This window comes from Microcebus murinus, chromosome 3 (genome assembly GCF_040939455.1).
Source record: "Microcebus murinus isolate Inina chromosome 3, M.murinus_Inina_mat1.0, whole genome shotgun sequence".
Taxonomy (NCBI): domain Eukaryota; kingdom Metazoa; phylum Chordata; class Mammalia; order Primates; family Cheirogaleidae; genus Microcebus; species Microcebus murinus.
In genome coordinates this window covers 30,044,183-30,066,508 of record NC_134106.1, presented here as the reverse complement: position 1 = coordinate 30,066,508, position 22,326 = coordinate 30,044,183, and the positions used below count along the sequence as shown (strand labels likewise).

At 40.1% G+C, this 22,326-nt stretch overlaps 3 protein-coding genes and 1 pseudogene across 8 annotated transcripts in view; 2 read left to right on the top strand and 2 right to left on the bottom strand.

Annotated features, from left to right (window-relative positions):
• Positions 1-803, top strand: part of LOC105884499 (CCAAT enhancer binding protein zeta) — a 28,357-nt gene extending 27,554 nt beyond the window's left edge. For both annotated transcript variants that reach the window (XM_076000672.1, XM_076000671.1), the window contains one exon: positions 533-803. In XM_076000672.1, the coding sequence (XP_075856787.1) occupies positions 533-672 (140 nt within the window). In that variant the 3' untranslated portion in view covers positions 673-803. The remainder of the gene's footprint in view (positions 1-532) is intronic.
• LOC109731050 (protein CEBPZOS) lies at positions 316-6,626 on the bottom strand. Of its 3 annotated transcripts, XM_076000680.1 has the most exons (6): positions 6,344-6,380; positions 5,274-5,410; positions 3,554-3,573; positions 2,928-3,031; positions 1,399-1,443; positions 316-790 (listed from the first exon to the last, which is right to left on the bottom strand). In XM_076000680.1, the coding sequence occupies exons 4-6, from the start codon at positions 3,028-3,030 to the stop codon at positions 708-710; spliced, it is 231 nt and encodes a 76-aa protein (XP_075856795.1). In that variant the 5' UTR covers position 3,031; positions 3,554-3,573; positions 5,274-5,410; positions 6,344-6,380; the 3' UTR covers positions 316-707. The 3 variants fall into 3 exon arrangements, with proteins under 3 accessions (XP_075856795.1, XP_075856794.1, XP_075856793.1); XM_076000679.1 differs by lacking the exon at positions 3,554-3,573; XM_076000678.1 differs by lacking the exons at positions 3,554-3,573; positions 5,274-5,410 and having other exon boundaries at positions 6,344-6,626.
• A 2,255-nt stretch (positions 6,627-8,881) lies between these two features.
• Positions 8,882-13,859, top strand: LOC142870023 (CCAAT/enhancer-binding protein zeta-like; annotated as a pseudogene).
• On the bottom strand, positions 13,503-21,708 carry LOC105884502 (protein CEBPZOS-like). Of its 3 annotated transcripts, XM_076000676.1 has the most exons (5): positions 21,678-21,708; positions 20,607-20,742; positions 17,857-17,972; positions 16,301-16,345; positions 13,503-13,977 (listed from the first exon to the last, which is right to left on the bottom strand). In XM_076000676.1, exons 3-5 carry the CDS (start codon positions 17,969-17,971, stop codon positions 13,895-13,897), a joined length of 243 nt encoding a protein of 80 aa, XP_075856791.1. In that variant the 5' UTR covers position 17,972; positions 20,607-20,742; positions 21,678-21,708; the 3' UTR covers positions 13,503-13,894. The 3 variants fall into 3 exon arrangements, with proteins under 3 accessions (XP_075856791.1, XP_075856792.1, XP_075856790.1); XM_076000677.1 differs by lacking the exon at positions 20,607-20,742 and having other exon boundaries at positions 21,678-21,702; XM_076000675.1 differs by lacking the exons at positions 20,607-20,742; positions 21,678-21,708 and adding an exon at positions 19,951-19,974.
• Positions 21,709-22,326: the final 618 nt, after the last annotated feature.

The window sequence follows — 22,326 nt, the reverse complement described above, 5'->3', positions numbered from 1 at the left end:
AAAATAGGCTTGACTTAAAAATTCAGAAGATATGGCTATTTTTGAAGGACCTTTTTAGGGTACCTTCTAACCTAGAAAGAGAATGGCTTTTTCTTCTCCCTCTTAGGAGAGCATGAAGAATTAAAAAGTATTTAGACCACAGCAAAAGACTACAGACTATAATAATTACTTTAGCTTTTGTTAGAAAGGCAGGCTATTTTTATGTAGGATAAGTTTGCTGAGTAACTTTATATGCTTTAAAACATTTCTGATATGGTTATGGTTTTTATTCTTTCACCAATAAAAGTAATCAGAGGAAAGAAAATCTTTAGAGCATTTGTTCCTTTTCCTTCCTTAGTCATTTATTTATTAGATATTAGTCTTTGACAATAAATACAGAAGAAAAGCGACAAAAAAGCAGTGGATTTGCATACTGGGTGAGAAAGTGCAGGCCATCACAGGCCAGAAGTTTTTGTTACTCAGTAGGATGTTCTGTGTGACCGCCAGGAGTCTTCACTGTAGTAGTAAGCTCATCTTTATTCTCCTCTTAAAGGTCTCAAACAGCTTAAATGGGAGGCTGAACGTGATGACTGGCTACACAACAAAGATTTGAAAAGTATCATCAAGAAAAAGAAAAATTTCAGGAAGAAGAGGCTGAAAACCACTCATAAAAGTAAAAAGCAAAGGAAATGAGTTATTAATGTAAATTATACATTAAAATTCTACTTCTAATTTTTGCTGTTCAACCATTTTTCTTGATCTTGTATTCTGATTCCATACATTCCAAACTGTTCAATGGATCTGTAATAAACTATAAATAAAAATAGCTGTCACTTATAAAGTCATGTAAAAATGTTAAAACTTGCATTAAGAAAAACTTTTTTCCATATTGTTACATAATAAAATTAAAAAGGGAACAATAGGATTACATATTTATGTATAAGCTCACACACCTCTACTTATCATTGTAATAAACATTTTTTATTGTTACTTTATACCAGACACTGTGCTAAGTAAGTATATATGGTTATATTGTTCAGCCCTTATAATACTCCCATGGAAGTAGACATTACCCCTACTTGAGAAAGAAATAGCTCTGAGAAATTAGCAAACCTGAGATTAAAAGGATATTTTAAACCCATTGAGATATGTCTCATTCCAAAGTCTATGTTTTTTTTTAACTACTGGAAGAATTAAGAGTGTAGTCCATTAGCTATCTCGCATCTAGGTAATTCTAGATAACTCTAGATGAGAACTTTCTCAGAAGAAAATAAAATAGAAGTGAATAGTATTGTTGGAAATTGAAACATTTAAAATGAAGCCATTTAGTTCTTAATTCATTGTAAGGACACTACTAAATTTAAAGGTTATGTGAAAAAGGTGGTTTATACTCTCATTTTTACTTAAGGAAAAACATACCTTCCAAGATGAAGGGAAATTTCTTGCTCATTGTTTGCCTGAAATCTGATGAAAAAAAGGAAGTCTTGAAATTAGACATGATCAGAAATTCATTACATTAACACATAGAGCCACAATTTAATGCCACCTTTAGGGTTCACATAATGAGAATCATATACATTAGAAATTTGTTTTAAGGTCCTTCTGGTGATCTGGGAACTATATTCTTTTGGATAGGATCTAAGTTACCTTAACATGTAGCTGCCTTATAGTTATCTTAGAGTTTTTAAAATTTGGCCTGTATATATGATGTAATTTATTTTTAAATGGTATTTAAAAGCAAATTTTCAGTGTCAATAATTAATGCCCTTATGCAACTTTATGAATTGTTTTTGTGGATACTGTTTTACCCTAATAAGGAATTAGAAATAAGATCATACCCAGTTTTCAAAACTGATCCCAAACTTTAATTTGCTTTTAAATACTGTTGAGATGCTTTCTTTATATCCTTAGACTATAAAAATATAGAGATTTTTCTGGTTTTTAGGAGGTTTTTTTACCCCAAAGTATTAGCATTACAGGCCTGAGCCACCACACCCAGCCAAAGTATAGAGAGTTCCTCAATACTCCCTAGCATCCTGGTACAGGTTCCAGTTAAGTACTTTGAGGGAGTGACAAGTTTCAAAGATGGCCACCACCCCATGATTACTCCCTGCTTTTGAGAAAAAGCACTTTCTAATTTAAAAAGTTGATTGTGGCTGGGCACAGTGGCTCACGCCTGTAATCCTAGCCCTCGAGGAGACCAAAGCAGGAGGATCCCTTGAGGTCAGGAGTTCCAGAGGAGCCTGAGAAACGGCCATCTCTACAAAAAGTAGCAAAATTAGACAGGCATGGTAGTGCGTGCCTGTCTTCCCAGCTACCTGAGAGGCTGAGGCAAGAGGATTGCTTAAGCACAAGAGTTTGAGGTTGCAATAAGCTATGATGATGCCACTGCACTCCAGCTGGGGCCACAAAAAGTGAGACTCTATCTCAAAAAAAAAAAGAAAAAAGTTGAGGGCTCTAATATAAAATTTCACCCCAAACAAAATGTCAACGCACTTTCAGTGATAGCATGGGAAAGTCCTTTTGTGTCCACTATTGATGCACAGATACCCTAGCCTGAGAAAACTGGTTACCCAGAGAAAACAGCAATGCCACTTCTTAACTTTCTCCATCTACCAATGAAGCATAATGGGCAGGCTAGGTTTCCTCTATCTGTGTTCCCAAACTAAGACAAGGACACTTCCTCTACCCTACTCACTAGTAAAACCCATGGAAGTGTCAAACATTTCCTCTACTCTACAAGCAACATTTTTTAAGAGAGAAGTGAGAATCATCTAGTGTACTATAATGAATACTTTGATTTCCCTTCTGGCCATAAATATATCTAATACATTGAATCTGGAGAAGCAATTTCTCTCAAAATGCCATTATTATTTGGTACCTAAAATGCATTAGCAAACTCTATACCCCTCTATAAAGCATTAATTATGCTTCTGATTTATGATTACCTTGGCTTGTGTTCATCTTAGCCAACACAAAATATGCTCCAAGTTGAGTTACTAAAACTCCTGTAAAGATCATCTTTGCCAGTGGTTCCAAACTGCGAGTCATCCTAAATTTAACAATAACAAAATGTGTAAACCTGAACAAGCATATTTAAACTTCTACTACCACTTCTATAAAAATAACTCTAGGCCAGGCGCAGTGGCTCACACCTGTAATCCTAGCACTCTGGGAGGCCGAGGCGGGCGGATTGCTCGAGGTCAGGACTTTGAAACCAGCCTGAGCAAGAGCGAGACCCCATCTCTACTATAAATAGAAAGAAATTAATTGGCCAACTAAAAATATATACAAAAAAATTAGCTGGGCATGGTGGTGCATGCCTGTAGTCCCAGCTACTTGGGAGGCTAAGGCAGAAGGATCGCTTGAGTCCAGGAGTTTGAGGTTGCTGTGAGCTAGGCTGATGCCACAGCACTCACTCTAGCCTGGGCAACAAAGTGAGACTCTGTCTCAAAAAAAATAAATAAAAATAAAAATAACTCTAATTCATTCCCACAGTTTCACTGATTTCTCTGTGTAGGACTAAGACCCCAAAGTTACTGTATACTTTTTGTTTTAGACATGTCCTACTTACCTAGTTTTCAAACTCCATGCCTGAAGGGCACAGTGAGCCAAACACAAGATTGAATAAAGCACCAAAAAAAGAAAATTCAAGAAGACATTGTAAAAACTAATAATTTATGGAACTAAGATATTAGAATTTTCTAACAATTTAGGATGGTGAGAGAGAGGTTAATCATTTTTTTTTTTTACCTTAACTGGGAATTAGATGATCTAATGGGCACAATATGTAAAAGCTCTTTGTAAAGTATCCTACAAAAGAATAGCTGGAGTTCTACATTTATCAATGTAACATTAAACTATGTGACATATTCAGGCATTTTGCTAGATGCTAAGGATACAAAGTGGAGCCATAAACGAATTGGTTCTTGTTCCTGGGGAGTTGCTCTTCTAACAGTCTTAACACTTAAACTACATCACCCAAGATGCTGCTTGTTACAAATACACATTCCTGGCTGGCTGTGGTGGCTCATGCATGCCACTCGAGCACTTTAGGAGGCTGAGGCAGTAAGTCTGCTTGAGACCAGAAGTTCAAGACCAGCCTGAGCACCACAGCAAGACCCTGTCTCTACAAAAATATTTTAAAAATTAGCTGGGCATGGTGGCGTGCACCTGTAGTCCCAGCTACCTAGGAGGCTGAGGCTGCAGTGAGCTATGATCACGCCATTGTACTCCAGTCTGGGGGACAGAGTAAGACCCTGTCTCAAAAGAAAAAAGTGAACCTCAGCCTGCAACTGTCCACTTCCCAATCTCCTCAGCCTCTTGAGTAGCTACTGTGGTCACATACAACCACGCCTAGCTAATTTTTTTCTATTTTCTAAAGACACCGTCTGGCTATTTTGTCTAGGTTGGTCTTGAACTTCTGGCCTCAAGCAGTCCTACCACAATTCTGGGATTACAGGCAAAAACCACCACATCCACTCCAAATAATTTTTACAAGTGAGGGGGAAAACTGGTGGAGTGATGACCCAGTAAATGGCAAAACTACAGACTGCTTAGATCTTAATTGTCTTCCTGTAAGTAAAAGTTAATCAAGAAAAAGGATTTGAGTCTTTATTCTTTTTTTCTAATTAAAACTAAACAAGGAAAAGCACTACATAACAAATTAAGAAAATAGAATATTTAACTCTTACTGAATATATGAAATGTAAACCCAAGTTTTTACTCGGCCTCCCTGTAGCCCTGAAGTCAAGAACAGGAGAACCACTAGTTTTTATCTCAGACTGTCAGGCATTTACCCCATTCCCTTCTAACTCCTCTTCACAATGCCTGAGAGCAGAGGTAATCAAATACCCTCCTTTTGTAGGATTATCCTGGTAATATCCTTACCAGGTGTCCCTCCTTCCAAATATTCCCTTTTCTCATTTTGATAATATGATCACCCTGGGGACCAAAGGATTAAAACTTTATTTTCTTAACATAAAAGAAATGAAGCAAAGGAAGTTACAAAAGAACCCATATATTACCTAGAGACCTGTGGGTAGGTGGGAAGAGAGAATTGTTTTGCTCTGTTCACTACAATATGGTACATTACTGACAGATAATGAGTCATGCTAAATACAGATAGCTCTCTTGGGGTTATTTTTAGTGTTCAAGAGGTGAATAAAGCAAAGCCTGCATGCACCCTATTCCATAATTTAAGTAATCCACATAAAATATTGTTTTGTTGTGAGGGGGTGATGCCAAGGGTTCAAAAATATAAAGTCCAAATAACACTATAACAAAGCATTTACCTTTTAAAAATAGATATATACACGTGACCGGGTACAGTGGCTCAGCCTGTAATCATAGCACTCTGGGAGGCTGAGGCAGGAGAATCGCTTGAGTTCAGGAGTTCAAGGCCAGCCTGAGCAAGAGCAAAACCCCGTCTCTACAAAAAATAGAAAAATTGCTGGGTGTGCATGTGCTTATAGTCCTAGCTACTTGAGAGGGTAAGGCAGGAGGATCGATTGAGCCCAGAAGTTTGAGGATGCAGTGAGCTGCACTCCAACCAGGGTAACAGAGACTGTCCCCAAACACACACACACGCACACACACACAAATATACACACACATATATGTTTTACAAGCAAGGGACCTCAGCCCAGGAAGACAGGGTTTTGGAGAAAGGTGGAGTTTAGAAGTTTAAAATGAAGCAGTCTCTGGCAGGCTCAACGCAGGGCTGTGTGTCACGGGTTAACGCCACACTGGGCTGAGAAGCTGACACGGGTGCACAAGCTCAAGACAATCGTGCAGCGTCGTGTCCGCAAGCCCCTTATCCGCGGCTGGAAACCGAGGCTGCTTCTCCGTGCGGAAGGGGCCTCATTCTGCTCAGCATCCCCAGGAGACGCGGTTTCAAACAGCAAGGTCTCCCGCAGTCTAGATGTGGACAAGTTTCTCTGCTCTACCTCCCTGGGTCTCCTTAACAGCAGCAGCTTCTTCCAGGTTCCCACGGCCGGGAACCGAGCAAGCAGCAGAGGCCGAGGACGGCGGCCTTCGCTGGCGACCCACGGCCCTCGGCCCCCGCTCGCCCGGTCCTCTGGAACCCCCGGCCGCCCCGGCCCGTGGCCCCCAGAACGCTTGGGCCGGGCCTGCGGCCGACACCCGCGGGCAGCGCAGGCCGCACGGCCCGGCTGCCGAGCCAAGGTCACCGACCGACCCGGAAACGCTCGCCTCCGGCGAACTGCAGACAGCGACACTCGGGAGACCGCCGCATGGCCCCAGAACTCTGCCGAGAGCTTCCCCATGAAAAACGCCACCACAGTCGTCGCACCAGAGAGCCCCCAGACAGGCCTCCGAACGCGGACCTGCTCGGCCCTCTTACCTGAAGCGCGCGCACGCGGGGACGCGCATGCGCGTGCATGGACAGCGCCCCGCCCCTCCCGCCGTGGTAACTACCACTTAGTGTACTTGGACTGGGAGGCGAACCTGAGTGCTGCTGCCTATGTTATTTTATTTAATGCTCACAATTGCGCTAGTGATAGGTGCTGTGAGGAGCTCATTTTGCAGCGAGGACGAGAGGCTTACCCTGCCCACAATCACACAGCTAATAAGAGACAGAACTCTTCGGATTTGAACTGTGAACTAAAATAAAATTTTAAGGCTCACCCCCACATGGCCCCCTGGTGACTGAAGGAATAACCTAAAACTAAATTGCCTGCCAGGATGAAGGAGGTCAAACATGCCTTATGCTCCCCTCCCTTCTTGGGGACATCCTTTAGAACCCATTAACAGGCTTAAGGGTATGCAAGACAAACCTACAGGTCCTCAATTTACACAATAAATCTATGTCCCGTGGCTCATCTCTGATAACAGCTCCTTAAGTTGAAACATTCCAAGCCTTTAGACAAAGCTTCAGGTCTTTCTTTACAAGCCAAAGAATCTTTAAACCCACCTACAACCTGTAAGCCCCCTCCCTTTGAGATAGCCCTCCTTTTGGGGCAAAAAGAATGTATGCCTCCCACTTATTGATTTATGACTTTACCTGTAACCCCTATCTCCCTGAAATGTATAAAATTATAAATGTATAAAATCGAACTGTAACCTAACCACATCGAGTTCACTTGCTCAAGATGTCATGGGAGTGGCTCCGGGTCATGGTCCTCAAATTTAGCTCAGAATAAACTTCTTTCAAATATTTCAGAGTTTGGATTTTTCTGTCCACAGAACCCAGGACACTGGCTAAATCGAGTCTGTGCTGGATGGTTTTTCCACACTCTGCAACCCAAAGTGTGAGCCTCAGAAGATCAGCAACTTAGGCATCACCTGAAAACTTGCTAGATCTGCAGACATACTGAATCAGAATCCACATTTTAGCAAATCCCTAGACAATTGCTTGCAAATTAACATTTGAAGAGCAGTGTCTATGCTGCCCACTAGGTGAGCCCAGGAAGAGAAAAATGATGGGGTGGGGGGGGGGGACAGCGAGGAGGAAAGGAATATAAAGGTCTGCTGTGGTGCCATGTGCTCAAGACAAAGCCTAGAATATCCAAAACAGTCAGAAGAGATCGACCTTCACTGAAGTTCCAGTCTGGGGGGGGGCAGTGAATATATCCACAAGTAACTGATGAAAAGTACACAATAAGGGCCTTGCTTCTTATCTGAGGGATACATTTTAGAGAAGGGGTGATAGTTAGAGCTGACTTTGTCAATGCCAGGAAAAGGAAGTGCCTCTGTGGGGCGCTCAGTGACTGCCCCAATTTTCCTATCCAACCCACCAGCATGGTCCAGCCTATGTGGCTCATTTGCACAACTAAACTATTATAAATTATGAGAAATGTGGATGCACAAACTACATTCATGTAAAGCATGTTACTGTTAGTCAAGGCCACTCAGGTCTACACAGAGCCAGAACCACAAACAGTCTCTTCCACTCTGTCAGTGGGTCTAGTAGCCTCTTAAAGATTGGGCTTTCTACAGTCTCTTGGTGTCTTCATGTGCTCTCTAGAAGCTGTCTCTGGCTTGAACCTACAGTCCATTTAATATTATATATTTGACTTTCTTTCAAACTTCTCTCATAAGGTCTCTTCCTGCACAATGTTGCTTTTTGTCTATTACTGGTTTTGTTGTCATAACAGCAAAAGTTTTTCTCAAAACTTTTCAGAATTCTAACCCCAGGCATCACCTACACCATTGAGGTTCCCCTTTCCATCCAACTGGGATCCCCGGCCCCCCAGAATCTTTTGTTGTTGTTGTTGTTGTTGTTGTAAAGACTAGTCAAGTGCAGTAGTGAGAAGGGGGAAAGAGCAGAACATCCAAAATCTTTAAAATTGATTCCCATTCAAAGATTCACCCGTAATAAATAAAAGCATATTAAAAGCAATGAGTTTTGAGTTTTAGACTTAAACCAACAATTAGCTTCTCTGTACAATGCCAATTGAACTGTAATGTTGCCCTTTTTTTATGTAAGACAAGTAATTAGAAGTTTATAAAAGTTAATCCAAATCATCATAGCCCCATAGCATAGATGAAGAAAGTAAATATTTTATTTTATTGCTGTAAATTAGCAAAGAGCACCCAGAATTGTGTCTTTGGACTGTTTTCTAGCCCTTATTGTCCTTTCATGTTCCTACAGTATACATACACCTGCCCAACATCTTTGTACTTATTCTGGACCACATCACAAGTTTCTTGTTTTAAGGAGTTTTATAGTATATGGTCGTATTAATGAAGCTATGTAATAAATTTGGTACTTGGCACAAAATATAGCAGTATACCAGTTATTCTTAGAGTCTCGATCTAACTCCTTCCTCAAAGCCTATGATGGTAGAATTATGAAACCCACATGCAAAAGCAGTATAGCACCTTGGCTTTGTACTAAATATTTTAGCATATCTTAGAATGCTATTTTCCAGTCCTATTGTTTTTAAATTGCTGAATGCAAATTTTTTGTGTGATAGAACTCGATGAAGGCTGTTCCAAAGTCAATACTAAGAAAAGCAAGAGAAAAGGTGCAGATGATTTTGACTTTGCAGGCTCATTTCAAGGTAAGAAAATGCATTTAATCTCTGAAATTGAGCAGTGTCTGTCAGATTCATGCATTTCCTGGTTCTTATCTCAGCGTGGAAGAATGGTTACTGAGACTGAGTCAGGGAACAAATGAGCAGGCCAAACAGATGCAAGCAAGCCAAGCACCAAGATTTATTAATCACAGTACTTTCGAGAGAGGGAAGGGGTCTATCTCTGGAAGTGGAGACAACCTGAGTTTCTAATACACACATGTTTTCATATGATAAATTAACTGCCCCTGCTTTCTTTAGGTGGAGTTTCTATTTGCTGCCCTTGGGTGATTGACAGGTTTCCTTACATAACTCAGTCAGTACACAAGCATCTTCCCAGAATCCTTCATGAAAGCCCATGGTGGGGGGTCACAACCACAATACTAATTAGATGGTAATGAACCCCAGGCCACTTGAGGACAATTAAACCCCCTAGTGGGCATGCTTATCCCATTTGTGGCCTTGACTGTATCTCCAGTTTACTGTTTCTCTACCTCTTTTTAGATGGTCAATTCTTACATCCTCTTATTGTAGATAAAACGTGTTCCTCTCCCTTTCCTCCTTATCCCTACCTAACAGTGTCCACATGAAAGGTATTATTCATTATCATTAGGGAAATGAACCTTCCTAAATTGCTTAATATACCTCCAGATGATATTGGAAAATAATTTGTTTTTCAATGATATGGATTATTTTCCACATATACCTTCAATCATTTCCTCTGCCTCTCACATTTAAATATCTCTACATTATCTTTTCAATCATTTTTAAACCATTCAATTATATGCAAGCCCTGAATTTTCCAGATACATGCTGCCTTTTTCCTTTTCTCAACTATTATTCTTTGCCATTTGACCCTTGTAAAAGTCCATGCTTTATTAACTTCATTTTCCCATTTTTACGGTCTACCATTTTACTGCCATGAGAAAACAATTTTAATCTCAATTTGTCTTACATAAAAGAGATATGAATTCTTAAGTGTATCTTATAAGATTATGCTTTACAGTGTAAACTTGTAAGAAACTAACAAAAGAAAAAAGTGATATATCAGTTGACAGTTTAAAGATTTTTATAAAAATGTAGAAAGCATTACGCTTTCCTTTCTAATGCCTCTGTAGCTTCTGCTTACTGATAAAAAGGAATAAAGATAAATTTATATTATTAAATAAAAATACTAGGCCGGGCACAGTGGCTCACGCCTGTAATCCTAGCACTCTGGGAGGCCGAGGCGGGCAGATTGCTTAAGGTCAGGAGTTCGAAAACAGCCTAAGCAAGAGCGAGACCCCGTCTCTACTATAAATAGAAAGAAATTAATTGGCCAAGTAATTATATAGAAAACAGTAACCGGGCATGGTGGCGCATGCCTGTAGTCCCAGCTGCTTGGGAGGCTGAGACAGTAGGATTGCTTGAGCACAGGAGTTTGAGGTTGCTGTGAGCTAGGCTGACGCCATGGCACTCACTCTAGCCTGGGTCACAAAGTGAAACTCTGTCTCAAAAAATAAATAAAAATACTAAATTTTTTAACGATTCACTTACATATGGTAGTAATCTCTCAGACACTTATGCCCATAAAATTTTTGTCAGCTCTTTCAAATACTGCCATCAGTATCATAGTCTACTATTGGCTAGGTGAGTTAACTCAGGCATATTTAAATTATAAAATGGTTATACTCTGGATTTTGTCTGCCCCTGAGTGATGAAGGATCACATTTTAATATTAGCATATAAGGCAAAGTTTTTCTCAAGATCATCCCTCAGAATAATGTTGTTTTACCTCAAGTCCTACTGAGGTACCTACTGAGCCTGTTATTAAAAGGTGCGCTCTCAGTTACCTTGTTTTCATTAATCAAGTACTATTTCAGAAGACGTTAGCCTGAAAGAATTTCAAAACTCTATCAAGGCTGGGCATGGTGGCTCACACCTCTAACCCCAGCACTTTGGGAAGCTGAAGTAGGAGGGTGGCTTGAGGCCAGGAATTTGAGACCAGCCTAGGCAATATAGCAAGACCTCATAACTACAGAAATAAAAATTAGCTGGGTGTGGTGGCATCTCCCTATCCCAGCTACTTGGCAGACTGAGGCAAAAGGATCACTTGAGTGCAGGAGTTCAAGGTTGCATTGAGCTATGACCATGCCACTGTATTCCAACCTGAGTGACAGACTTTGTCTCAAAATAAAAAGAAAATCTGTTATCAGTAGTAGTTTTGGATGCAGATTAAAGGATGCCGGACATATAATGACAGTGTTATCGGGTAAAAAATGAAAGACAAAACTTAAAAAAAAAAAAAAAAAGATGCCGGACAGAATTGAATGAAACAAAAAGAGGCAAAGGTTTTAAACAGATTATTAATTGATCCTGGAGGTATCACCCTACATTTGCAGGTGTTAGATACCCTAAGAGTAAACAAAGTTTAAGGAAACTTTAAGAAAGCAGTACGGAAGTACATACTCATTGAGGATACAGATACATACCTTCAGAATGAGTGAAAACCAAAAAAAACCTTTGTAATGCACGCATGAGTATTTACACAGTTCTTAAGTAACATACATTTTACCTTAACAGGAATCAAGTTGAAATCCTCTAGAAACTTTTATTGTGGCCTTGATAAGAACATGCTTGTTCTTAACAACACTATTCAGTAATGCTAAAAAGTGGACACAACCCAAATGTCCATTAACTGATGAATGGATAAACAAAGTATGTTGTATCCATACAATATTATTCAGCTGTAAAGTAGAATGAAGTACTGATACATGCTACAACATGGATTTACTTCAAAAACATCATGCTAAGTCAGAGAAGCCAGATACAGGAAACCACATACCATATGATCCCATTTATATGAAACAACCAGAAAAGGCAAATCATAGAAACAAGGTAGATTATATCTTTGTAGAGGGCTAAGGGGGGAACCACAAAGGGACACACATCAGGGATCTTTTAGAGTTGGTAAGTGTTCTAAAATTGGATGGTGGTCATGGTTGAATGATTGTAAATTGATTTATTAAAATGTACTGAATACACTTAACATAACTGAATTTTCTAGTGTGTAATTATTCTTTAGTAAAGATGTTTTTTAAAAGTGGCTCTAGGCTAGACATGGTGGCTCACACCTGTAATTCCTGACACTTTGGGAGGCTGAGACCCTGTCTCTAAAAAATAAATAAAAATAAAAGTGTCTCTATACTGCTAGAGACATTAATATCAAAGATGCAAAGAATTTGAATAATACTGTTTCCAGAGAAGTGAGAATGAATATAAAACAATATTTCTAGGTAGAATGATCTTAAATGTGTGAATTTAAATTAAACATTAAAAATCAACAGTTTACTTCTTTGTCTATGTTTAAAAGTTTATATATTCAAAACTATAGGTGAGTTTTAGGATGACCTCTTTATTGTCACTAGTAGAAACTAAACTTCATTTATAACATTATAAACATGCCATCAGTCAATTTCTGTATAATCTAAAAAATAAGACCACTACTAAATTAAAATTTATATTTTGTCTTAAATATTCCAAAACCCATCTATGCCAACTTTGGAATTTATCTCTTGCTTGATGGTATGGTATTTATTTTAAGGGTAAAGTGCAATCAGTGGCCAAATCTGAAAAGGAAGAAGGATATTAGCTTTTTAAAAAATATCACATTAACTCTTTTTTTTTTTCTTTTTTCTTTTCTCCTCAGAGTTACTTATCCTCATGGAACTCAGTACAGGTCACATTAACTCTTAAATTATATTTTTCATTAAATGCCAGCTCCCTAATGGTGCTAGAAAGTAACTGCAGTTGTATTTTTACCCAAAGATAACTTTTTAATAAGATCATGTTGGAAGAATCACATTTTTTCAAAATCATTAGATTTACAATTAAATAATCTGGACTTACAATTTTTTATAGGATCAAGGAAAAAAAAGAAAAGAAACTTAAATGACTCTAGCCTATTTGTATCTGCTGAAGAGGTAAGGCTAATATACTACTTTATGAAGTTAGCTATTCCACATTACTTTAAGTTTCCTAAGAAATTTACCCTTTTTTTTTTTTTTTTTAAAGTTTGGCCACCTATTGGATGAAAATATGTTATCCAAGTTTGATAACACTGACATGAATGCCATGGCAAACAAAGATAATGCAAGTAAGCAACCTAAATTTTTTATTGACGTTTTTAAAAATAGACTTGACTTTAAAATTCCGAAGATATGGCTGTTTTTGAAGGACCTTTTTATGGTACTTTCTAACCTGGAAAGAATGGCTTTTTCTTCTCCCTCTTAGGAGAGCATGAAGAATTAAAAAGTATTTAGACCACAGCAAAAAAGACTACAGACAATAATGATTATTTAAGCTTCTTTTAGAAAGGCAGGCTATTTTTATGTAGGATGAGTTTGCTAAGTAATTTTATAACTTTAAAGACATATTTCTGATATGGTTATGGTTTCTATTCTTTCACCAATAAAAGTAATCAGAGGAAAGAAAATCTTTAGGGCATTTGTTCCTTTTCCTTTCTTAGTCATTTATTTATTAGACATTAGTCTTTCACAATAAATACAGAAGAAAAGCGACAAAAGAGCAGTGGATTTGCATACTGGGTGAGAAAGTGCAGGCCATCACAGGCCAGAAGTTCTTGTTACTTAGCAGGATGTTCCGTGTGACCGCCAAGAGTCTTCATTGTAGTAGTAGGCTCATCTTTATTCTCCTCCTAAAGGTCTCAAACAGCTTAAATGAGAGGTTGAACGTGATGACTGGCTACACAACAAAGACGTGAAAAGTATCATCAAGAAAAAGAAAAATTTCAGGAAGAGGAGGCTGAAAACCACTCATAAAAGTAAAAAGCAAAGGAAATGAGTTATTAATGTAAATTATACATTAAAATTCTACTTCTAATTTTTGCTGTTCAACCATTTTTCTTGATCTTGTATTCTGATTCCATACATTCCAGACTGTTCAATGGATCTGTAATAAACTATAAATAAAAATAGCTGTCACTTATAAAGTCACGTAAAAATGTTGTTAGACTTGTTTTAAGAAAAAACTTTTTTCCATATTGCTACATAATAAAATAAAAAAGAGGACAATAGGATTACATATTTATATATAAGCTCTCACATCTCTACTTATCATTGTAATGAACATTATTTATTGTTACTTTATACCAGACACTGTGCTAAGTAAGTACATAGGTTATATTGTTCAGCCCTTATAATACTCCCATGGAAGTAGACATTATCTCTACTTGAGAAAGAAATAGCTCTGAGAAATTAGCAAACCTCAGATTAAAAGGATCTTTTAAGCCCATTGAGATATGTCTCATTCCAAAGTCTAAGTTTTTAACTATTGAAAGAATTAAGAATCTAGCCCAAGGCTTAACGTGGTGGCTCACACCTGTAATCCTAGCACTCTGGGACGCCAAGGTGGGTGAGGCGTGTGGATCGTTTGAGTTCAGGAGTTCGAGACCAGCCTGACAAGAGTGAAACCCTGTCTCTACTAAAAATAGAAATTAATTGGACAACTAAAAGTATATAGAAAAAATTAGCCAGGCATGGTGGCACATGCCTGTAGTCCCAGCCACTCGGGAGGCTAAGGCAGGATTGCTTGAGCCCAGGAATCTGAGGTTGATGTGAGCTAGGCTGATGCCACGGCACTGTAGCCCGGCAACAGAGTGAGACTCTGTCTCAAAAAAAAAAAAAGGAATCTAGCCCATTAGCTATCTCTCCTCTCATCTAGGCAATTCTAGATGAAAACTTTCTCAGAAGAAAATAAAATAGATGTGAATAGTATTGTTGGAAATTGACACATTTAACACATTTCGTACTGCATAGAAATCTCTAAGATATACACCAGGGACCGCACAGTTTTGGGCAAACTGCACATTACTTAAATTATCATAACTACAGATCATGATGCACTTTAGGTGTTGTTTTTCAATAATTATAACATTTTTATTTACAAAAACAACTAAAAAATTAAAGTTCCTAGTATTTCTTAAACGTATGGTACTGCTTAAAACATTTTCTTCTATGAAGTGGGACCAAACAAAATTTACATAAGTATATAGATTCGCTCCTTTTTCCATGGGTGGCACAAACTCTCCAGGCTCTCGTAGGAAATTATTTCTTTCCACTCCCTGGAATACACGTAGGTTCATGCTGCTTCATATCCCCTGACCACCTTTTGGGTGGATCTTTACGAGGTGCTCTCCTCGCACCCCCAGGGGAAGGGCTGGACAAATTTGTCTCTGGTTCCGGAGAGCCTTCATTATTGTCATCCATTATCCAGTCTCTCGCCACCGATCGCAGAAACTGTTTATACTTCATTTTTGCTTGTGGATTGAGGGCGTTGTACATGCTAAAGAATTGAAAAGTCCACAGTTTATAAGGTACAGCACTACTATTTTTGTCCATTTCATCGTGTTTTCCTTAGAATGGAACAACACGAATTGATACGCACGGTCAATGGCTTTCATGTGGGCATTGTATTCCTTGATGCAGGCAGGTTTTACAATATTCTCTCTCGTTTTTCTATTTTTTTTTTTCCTGTTGTCGAGACAGAAGTGTCATGGATGGTTGATATCATTCGGACAACCGGCTTGTTTCTCCATGCTAGGAGAAGAATATCGCCTTTTCTGGAAAATATTATGTCACCTTTCTTCATTCTTGATGTTTACATTTGCAAATTTGGCAGTAAACCTCTACTCTCCTTAATGGACAAAACAGTTGACAGCTAAGGTCCATAACAGACCGCACTCAAAACACGAGAAAACTCGTGAGCGGTCTTTAACAGATGGATCGAGAAACACAAGAAAACTCGTGAGTGGTACGAAAGGTGTTAAAATGAAGTCATTTAGTTCTTTTTTTTTTTTTTTTTTTGAGACAGAGTCTCACTTTGTTGCCCAGGCTAGAGTGAGTGCCATGGCATCAGCCTAGCTCACACCAACCTCAAACTCCTGGGCTCAAGCAATCCTACTGCCTCAGCCTCCTGAGTAGCTGGGACTACAGGCATGCGCCACCATGCCTGGCTAATTTTTTATATATATATATTAGTAGGCCAATTAATTTCTTTCTATTTATAGTAGAGACAAGGTCTTGCTCTTGCTCAGGCTGGTTTTGAACTCCTGACCTCGAGCAATCCGCCCACTTCAGCCTTCCCAGAGTGCTAGGATTACAGGCGTGAGCCACCCCGCCCGGCCAGTCATTTAGTTCTTAATTCATTGTAAGGACACTACTAAATTTAAAGGTTATGTGAAAAAGGTGGTTTATACTCTCATTTTTACTTAAGGAAAAACATACCTTCCAAGATGAAGGGAAATTTCTTGCTCATTGTTTGCCTGAAATCTGATGAAAAAAAGGAAGTCTTGAAATTAGACATGATCAGAAATTCATTACATTAACACATAGAGCCACAATTTAATGCTACCTTTAGGGTTCATATAATGAGAATCATATACATTAGAAATTTGTTTTAAGGTCCTTCTGGTGATCCAGGAACTATATTCTTTTGGATAGGATCTAAGTTACCTTAACATGTAGCTGCCTTATATTTATCTTAGAGTTGCCTTATAGTTATCTTAGAGTTTTTAAAATTTGGCCTGTATATATGATGTAATTTATTTTTAAATGGTATTTAAAAGCAAATTTTCAGTGTCAATAATTAATGCCCTTATGCAACTTTATGAATTGTTTTTATGGATACTGTTTTACCCTAATAAGGAATTAGAAATAAGATCATACCCAGTGTTCAAAACTGATCCCAAACTTTAATTTGCTTTAAATACTGTTGAGATGCTTTCTTTATATCCTTAGACTATAAAAATATAGAGATTTTTCTGGTTTTTAGGGTTTTTTTTTTACCCCAAAGTATTAGGATTACAGGCCTGAGCCACCACACCCAGCCAAAGTATAGAGAGTTCGTGAATATCCCATAGCATCCTGATACAGGGTTCCAGTTAAGTACTTTGAGGAAGTGACAAGTTTCAAAGATGGCCACCACCCCATGATTACTCCCTGCTTTTGAGAAAAAGCACTTTCTAATTTAAAAAGTTGATTGTGGCTGGGCACAGTGGCTCACGCCTGTAATCCTAGCCCTCGAGGAGACCAAAGCAGGAGGAACCCTTGAGTTCAGGAGTTCCAGAGGAGCCTGAGAAACGGCCATCTCTACAAAAAGTAGCAAAATTAGACAGGCATGGTAGTGCGTGCCTGTCTTCCCAGCTACCTGAGAGGCTGAGGCAAGAGGATTGCTTAAGCACAAGAGTTTGAGGTTGCAATAAGCTATGATGATGCCACTGCACTCCAGCTGGGGCCACAAAGTGAGACTCTATCTCAAAAAAAAAAAAAAAAAAAAAAAAGTTGAGGGCTCTAATATAAAATTTCACCCCAAACAAAATGTCAACGCACTTTCAGTGATAGCATGGGAAAGTCCTTTTGTGTCCACTATTGATGCACAGATACCCTAGCCTGAGAAAACTGGTTACCCAGAGAAAACAGCAATGCCACTTCTTAACTTTCTCCATCTACCAATGAAGCATAATGGGCAGGCTAGGTTTCCTCTATCTGTGCTCCCAAACTAAGACAAGGACACTTCCTCTACCCTACTCACTAGTAAAACCCATGGAAGTGTCAAACATTTCCTCTACTCTACAAGCAACATTTTTTAAGAGAGAAGTGAGAATCATCTAGTGTACTATAATGAATACCTTGATTTCCCTTCTGGCCATAAAAATATCTAATACATTGAATCTGGAGAAGCAATTTCTCTCAAAATGCCATTATTATTTGGTACCTAAAATGCATTAGCAAACTCTATACCCCTCTAGGAAGCATTAATTATGCTTCTGAATTATGATTACCTTGGCTTGTGTTCATCTTAGTAAACACAAAATATGCTCCAAGAAGGCCCATAACTTCAGCTACTAAAACTCCTTTAAAGATCTTCTTTGCCAGTGGTTCCATACTGCGAGTCATCCTAAATTTAACAAGAACAAAATGTGAATGAGCATATTTAAACTTCTACTACCACTTCCATAAAAATAACTCTAGTTCATTCCCACAGTTTGAATTCATTCCCACAGTTTATCAGTGTAGGACTAAGACCCCAAAGTTACTATATACTTTTTGTTTTAGACATGTCCTACTTACCTAGTTTTCAAACTCTACACCTGAGGGGCACAATGAGCCAAACACAAGATTGAATAAAGCACCAAAAAAAAAAAAAAAAAAAAATTCAAGAAGACATTATAAAAACTAATAATTTATGGAACTAAGATTTTAGAATTTTATAAGAATTTAGGATGGTGAGAGAGAGGTTAAATCATTTTTTTTACCTTAACTGGGAATTAGATGATCTAATGGGTATAATATGTAAAAGCTCTTTGTAAAGTATTCTACAAAAGTAAGATTATTCTATAAGTGGTTCTAAATATTTTATAGCTGGAGTTCTACATTTATTTTTTTTTATTTTTTTATTTTTTAAGACAGAGTCTCACTTTGTTGCCCAGGCTAGAGTGAGTGCTGTGGCGTCAGCCTAGCTCACGGCAACCTCAAACTCCTGCGCTAAAGCGATCCTGCTGCCTCAGCCTCCTGAGTAGCTGGGACTACAGGCATGCGGCACTATGCCCGGCTAATTTTTTCTATATATATTAGTTGGCCAATTAATTTCTTTACATTTATAGTAGACACGGGATCTCGCTCTTGCTCAGGCTGGTTTCGAACTCTTGACCTCAAGCAATCCGCCCGCCTCGGCCTCCTAGGGTGCTAGGATTACAGGCGTGAGCCACCACGCCCGGCCTACATTTATTAATATAACATTAAACTATATGACATATTCAGGCATTTTGCTAGATGCTAAGGATACAAAGTGGAGCCATAAACGAATTGGTTCTTGTTCTTGGAGAGTTGCTCTTCTAACAGTCTTAACACTTAAACTGCATCACCCAAGATGCTGCTTGTTAAAAATACACACTCCTGGCCAGCTGTGGTGGCTCATGCATGCCACTCGAGCACTTTAGGAGGCTGAGGGAGGAAGACTGCTTGAGACCAGCCTGAGCACCACAGCAAGACACTGCTTCTACAAAAAATTTTTAAAAATTCGCTGGGCATGGTGCCATGCACCTGTAGTCCCAGCTACCTAGGAGGCTGAGGTTGCAGTGAGCTATGATCATGCCACTGTATTCCAGTCTGGGGGACAGAGTAAGACCCTGTCTCAGAAAAAAAAAAAAAGTGAACCTCAGCCTGCAACTGTCCACTTCCCAATCTCCTCAGCCTCTTGAGTAGCTACTATGGTCACGTACAACCATGCCTAGATAATTTTTTTCTATTTTCTAGAGACACGGTCTGGCTATTTTGCACAGGTAGGTCCTGAACTCCTAGCCTCAAGCAGTCCTCCAACCTTGGCCTCTCACAATTCTGGGATTACAGGCAAAAACCACCACGTCCACTCCAAATAATGTTTTACAAGTGAGGGGGAAAACTGGTTGGGTGATGACCCAGTAAGTAGCAAAACTACAGACTGTTTAGATCTTAATTCTCTTCCTGTAATTAAAATAAAAGCTAATCAAGAAAAAGGATTTGAGTCTTTATTCTTTTTTTCTAATTAAAGTAAAACTAAACAAGGAAAAGGGCTACATAACAAATTAAGAAAATAGAATATTTAACTCTTACTGAATATATGAAATGTAAACCCAAGTTTTTACTCAGCCTCCCTGTAGCCCTGAAGTCAAGAACAGGAGAACCACTAGTTTTTATCTCAGACTGTCAGGCATTTACCCCATTCCCTTCTAACTCCTCTTCACAATGCCTGAGAGCAGAGGTAATCAAATACCCTCTTTTTGTAGGATTATCCTAGTAATATCCTTACCAGGTGTCCCTCCTCCCAAATATTCCCTTTTCTCATTTTGATAATGTGATTACCCTGGGGACCAAAAGATTAAAACTTAATTTCTTACATAAAAGAAATGAAGCAGGCCAGGCGCGGTGGCTCACGCATGTAATCCTAGTACTCTGGGAGGCTGAGGTGGGTGGATTGCTCGAGGTCAGGAGTTCGAAACCAGCCTGAGCAAGAGCGAGATCCCATCTCTATCATAAATAGAAAGAAATTAATTGGCCAACTGATATACATAGAAAAAATTAGCCCGCACGGTGGTACATGCCTGTAGTCCCCGCTACTTGGGAGGCTGAGGCAGCAGGATTGCTTGAGCCCAGGAGTTTGAGGTTGCTGTGAGCTAGGCTGACACCATGGCACTCACTCTAACCTGGGCAACAAAGTGAGATTCTGTCTCAAAAAAAAAAAAAAAGAAATGAAACAAAGGAAGTTACAAAAGAACCCATATAGTACCTAGAGACCTGTGGATAGGTGGGAAGAGAGAATTGTTTTGCTCTGTTCATTACAATGTGGTACATTACTGACAGATATGAGTCATGCTAAATACAGATAGCGCTCTTGGGGTTATTTTTAATGTCCAAGAGGTGAATAAAACAAAGCCTGCCTGCAGCCTATTCCATAATTTAAGGAATCCTTGTAAAATTTTGTTTTTTTGTGAGGGGGTGATGCTAAGGGTTCAAAGAAATAAAAGTCCAAATAACACTATAATAAAGCATTTACCTTTTAAAAATATATATGTACACGTGACCGGGTATAGTGGCTCACGCCTACTCGCAGCACTCTGGGAGGCAAAGGCAGGAGAATCGCTTGAGTTCAGGAGTTCAAGACCAGCCTGAGAAAGAGTAAGACCCCGTCTCTACAAAAAATAGAAAAATTAGCTGGGTGTGTTGGCACACGTCTATAGTCCCACCTACTTGGGAGGGTAAAGCAGGAGGATCTCTTGAGCCCAGGAGTTTGAGGTTGCAGTGAGCTGCCCTCCAACCAGGGTAACAGAGAATGTCTCCAAAAAATAAACATACACACACATATATGTACACACATATATATGTTTTACAAGCAAGGGACCTCAGCCCAGGAAGACAGGGTTTTGGAGAAAGGTGGAGTTTAGAAGTTTAAAATGAAGCAGTCTCTGGCAGGCTCAACGCAGGGCTGTGTGTCACGGGTTAACGCCACACTGGGCTGAGAAGCTGACACGGGTGCACAAGCTCAAGACAATCGTGCAGCGTCGTGTCCGCAAGCCCCTTATACGCGGCTGGAAACCGAGGCTGCTTCTCCGTGCGGAAGGGGCCTCATTCTGCTCAGCATCCCCAGGAGACGCGGTTTCAAACAGCAAGGTCTCCCGCAGTCTAGATGTGGACAAGTTTCTCTGCTCTACCTCCCTGGGTCTCCTTAACAGCAGCAGCTTCTTCCAGGTTCCCACGGCCGGGAACCGAGCAAGCAGCAGAGGCCGAGGACGGCGGCCTTCGCTGGCGACCCACGGCCCTCGGCCCCCGCTCGCCCGGTCCTCTGGAACCCCCGGCCGCCCCGGCCCGTGGCCCCCAGAACGCTTGGGCCGGGCCTGCGGCCGACACCCGCGGGCAGCGCAGGCCGCACGGCCCGGCTGCCGAGCCAAGGTCACCGACCGACCCGGAAACGCTCGCCTCCGGCGAACTGCAGACAGCGACACTCGGGTGACCGCCGCATGGCCCCAGAACTCTGCCGAGAGCTTCCCCATGAAAAACGCCACCACAGTCGTCGCACCAGAGAGCCCCCAGACAGGCCTCCGAACGCGGACCTGCTCGGCCCTCTTACCTGAAGCGCGCGCACGCGGGGACGCGCATGCGCGTGCATGGACAGCGCCCCGCCCCTCCCGCCGTGGTAACTACCACTTAGTGCACTTGGACTGGGAGGCGAACCTGAGTGCTGCTGCCTATGTTATTTTACTTAATGCTCACAATTGCGCTAGTGATAGGTGCTGTGAGGAGCTCATTTTGCAGCGAGGACGAGAGGCTTACCCTGCCCACAATCACACAGCTAATAAGAGACAGAACACAGATTTGAACCCAGCACACTGGCTCGATGGAGCCTGTGCTGGATCATTTTTCCACAGTCTGTGACCCAAAGTGTGAGCCTCAGAAGATCAGCAATTTAGGCATCACCTGAAAACTTGCTAGATCTGCAGACCCTCTGAATTAGAATCTGCATTTTACCAAATTCCTAGACAATTCGCTTGCAAATTAACATTTGAAGAGCAGTGTCTATGCTGCCCACTAGGTAAGCTGAGGAAGAGGAAAATGATGAGAAGGGGGGGACAGCGAGGAGAAAAGGAATATAAAGGTCTACTGTGGTGCCATGTGCTCAAGACAAAGCCTAGAATACCCAAAACAGTCAGAAGAGATCGACCTTCACTGAAGTTCCAGTGGGGGGGGGCAGTGAATATATCCACAAGTAACTGATGAAA

What these genes read in the sequence shown, in the direction of transcription:
- LOC105884502 (XM_076000675.1), bottom strand. An exon ending in TAAGATGAACACAAGCCAAG is followed by an intron (nt 16,346 to 17,856) that starts GTAATCATAATT and finishes TTTTTTCATCAG; the next exon opens with ATTTCAGGCAAACAATGAGC. An exon ending in ATTTCCCTTCATCTTGGAAG is followed by an intron (nt 13,978 to 16,300) that starts GTATGTTTTTCC and finishes TTTTATTTATAG; the next exon opens with TTTATTACAGATCCATTGAA.
- LOC109731050 (XM_076000678.1), bottom strand. Translation starts at nt 6,372, where the DNA reads ATGCGCGTCCCCGCGTGCGCGCGCTTCAG. An exon ending in TAAGATGAACACAAGCCAAG is followed by an intron (nt 1,444 to 2,927) that starts GTAATCATAAAT and finishes TTTTTTCATCAG; the next exon opens with ATTTCAGGCAAACAATGAGC. An exon ending in ATTTCCCTTCATCTTGGAAG is followed by an intron (nt 791 to 1,398) that starts GTATGTTTTTCC and finishes TTTTATTTATAG; the next exon opens with TTTATTACAGATCCATTGAA.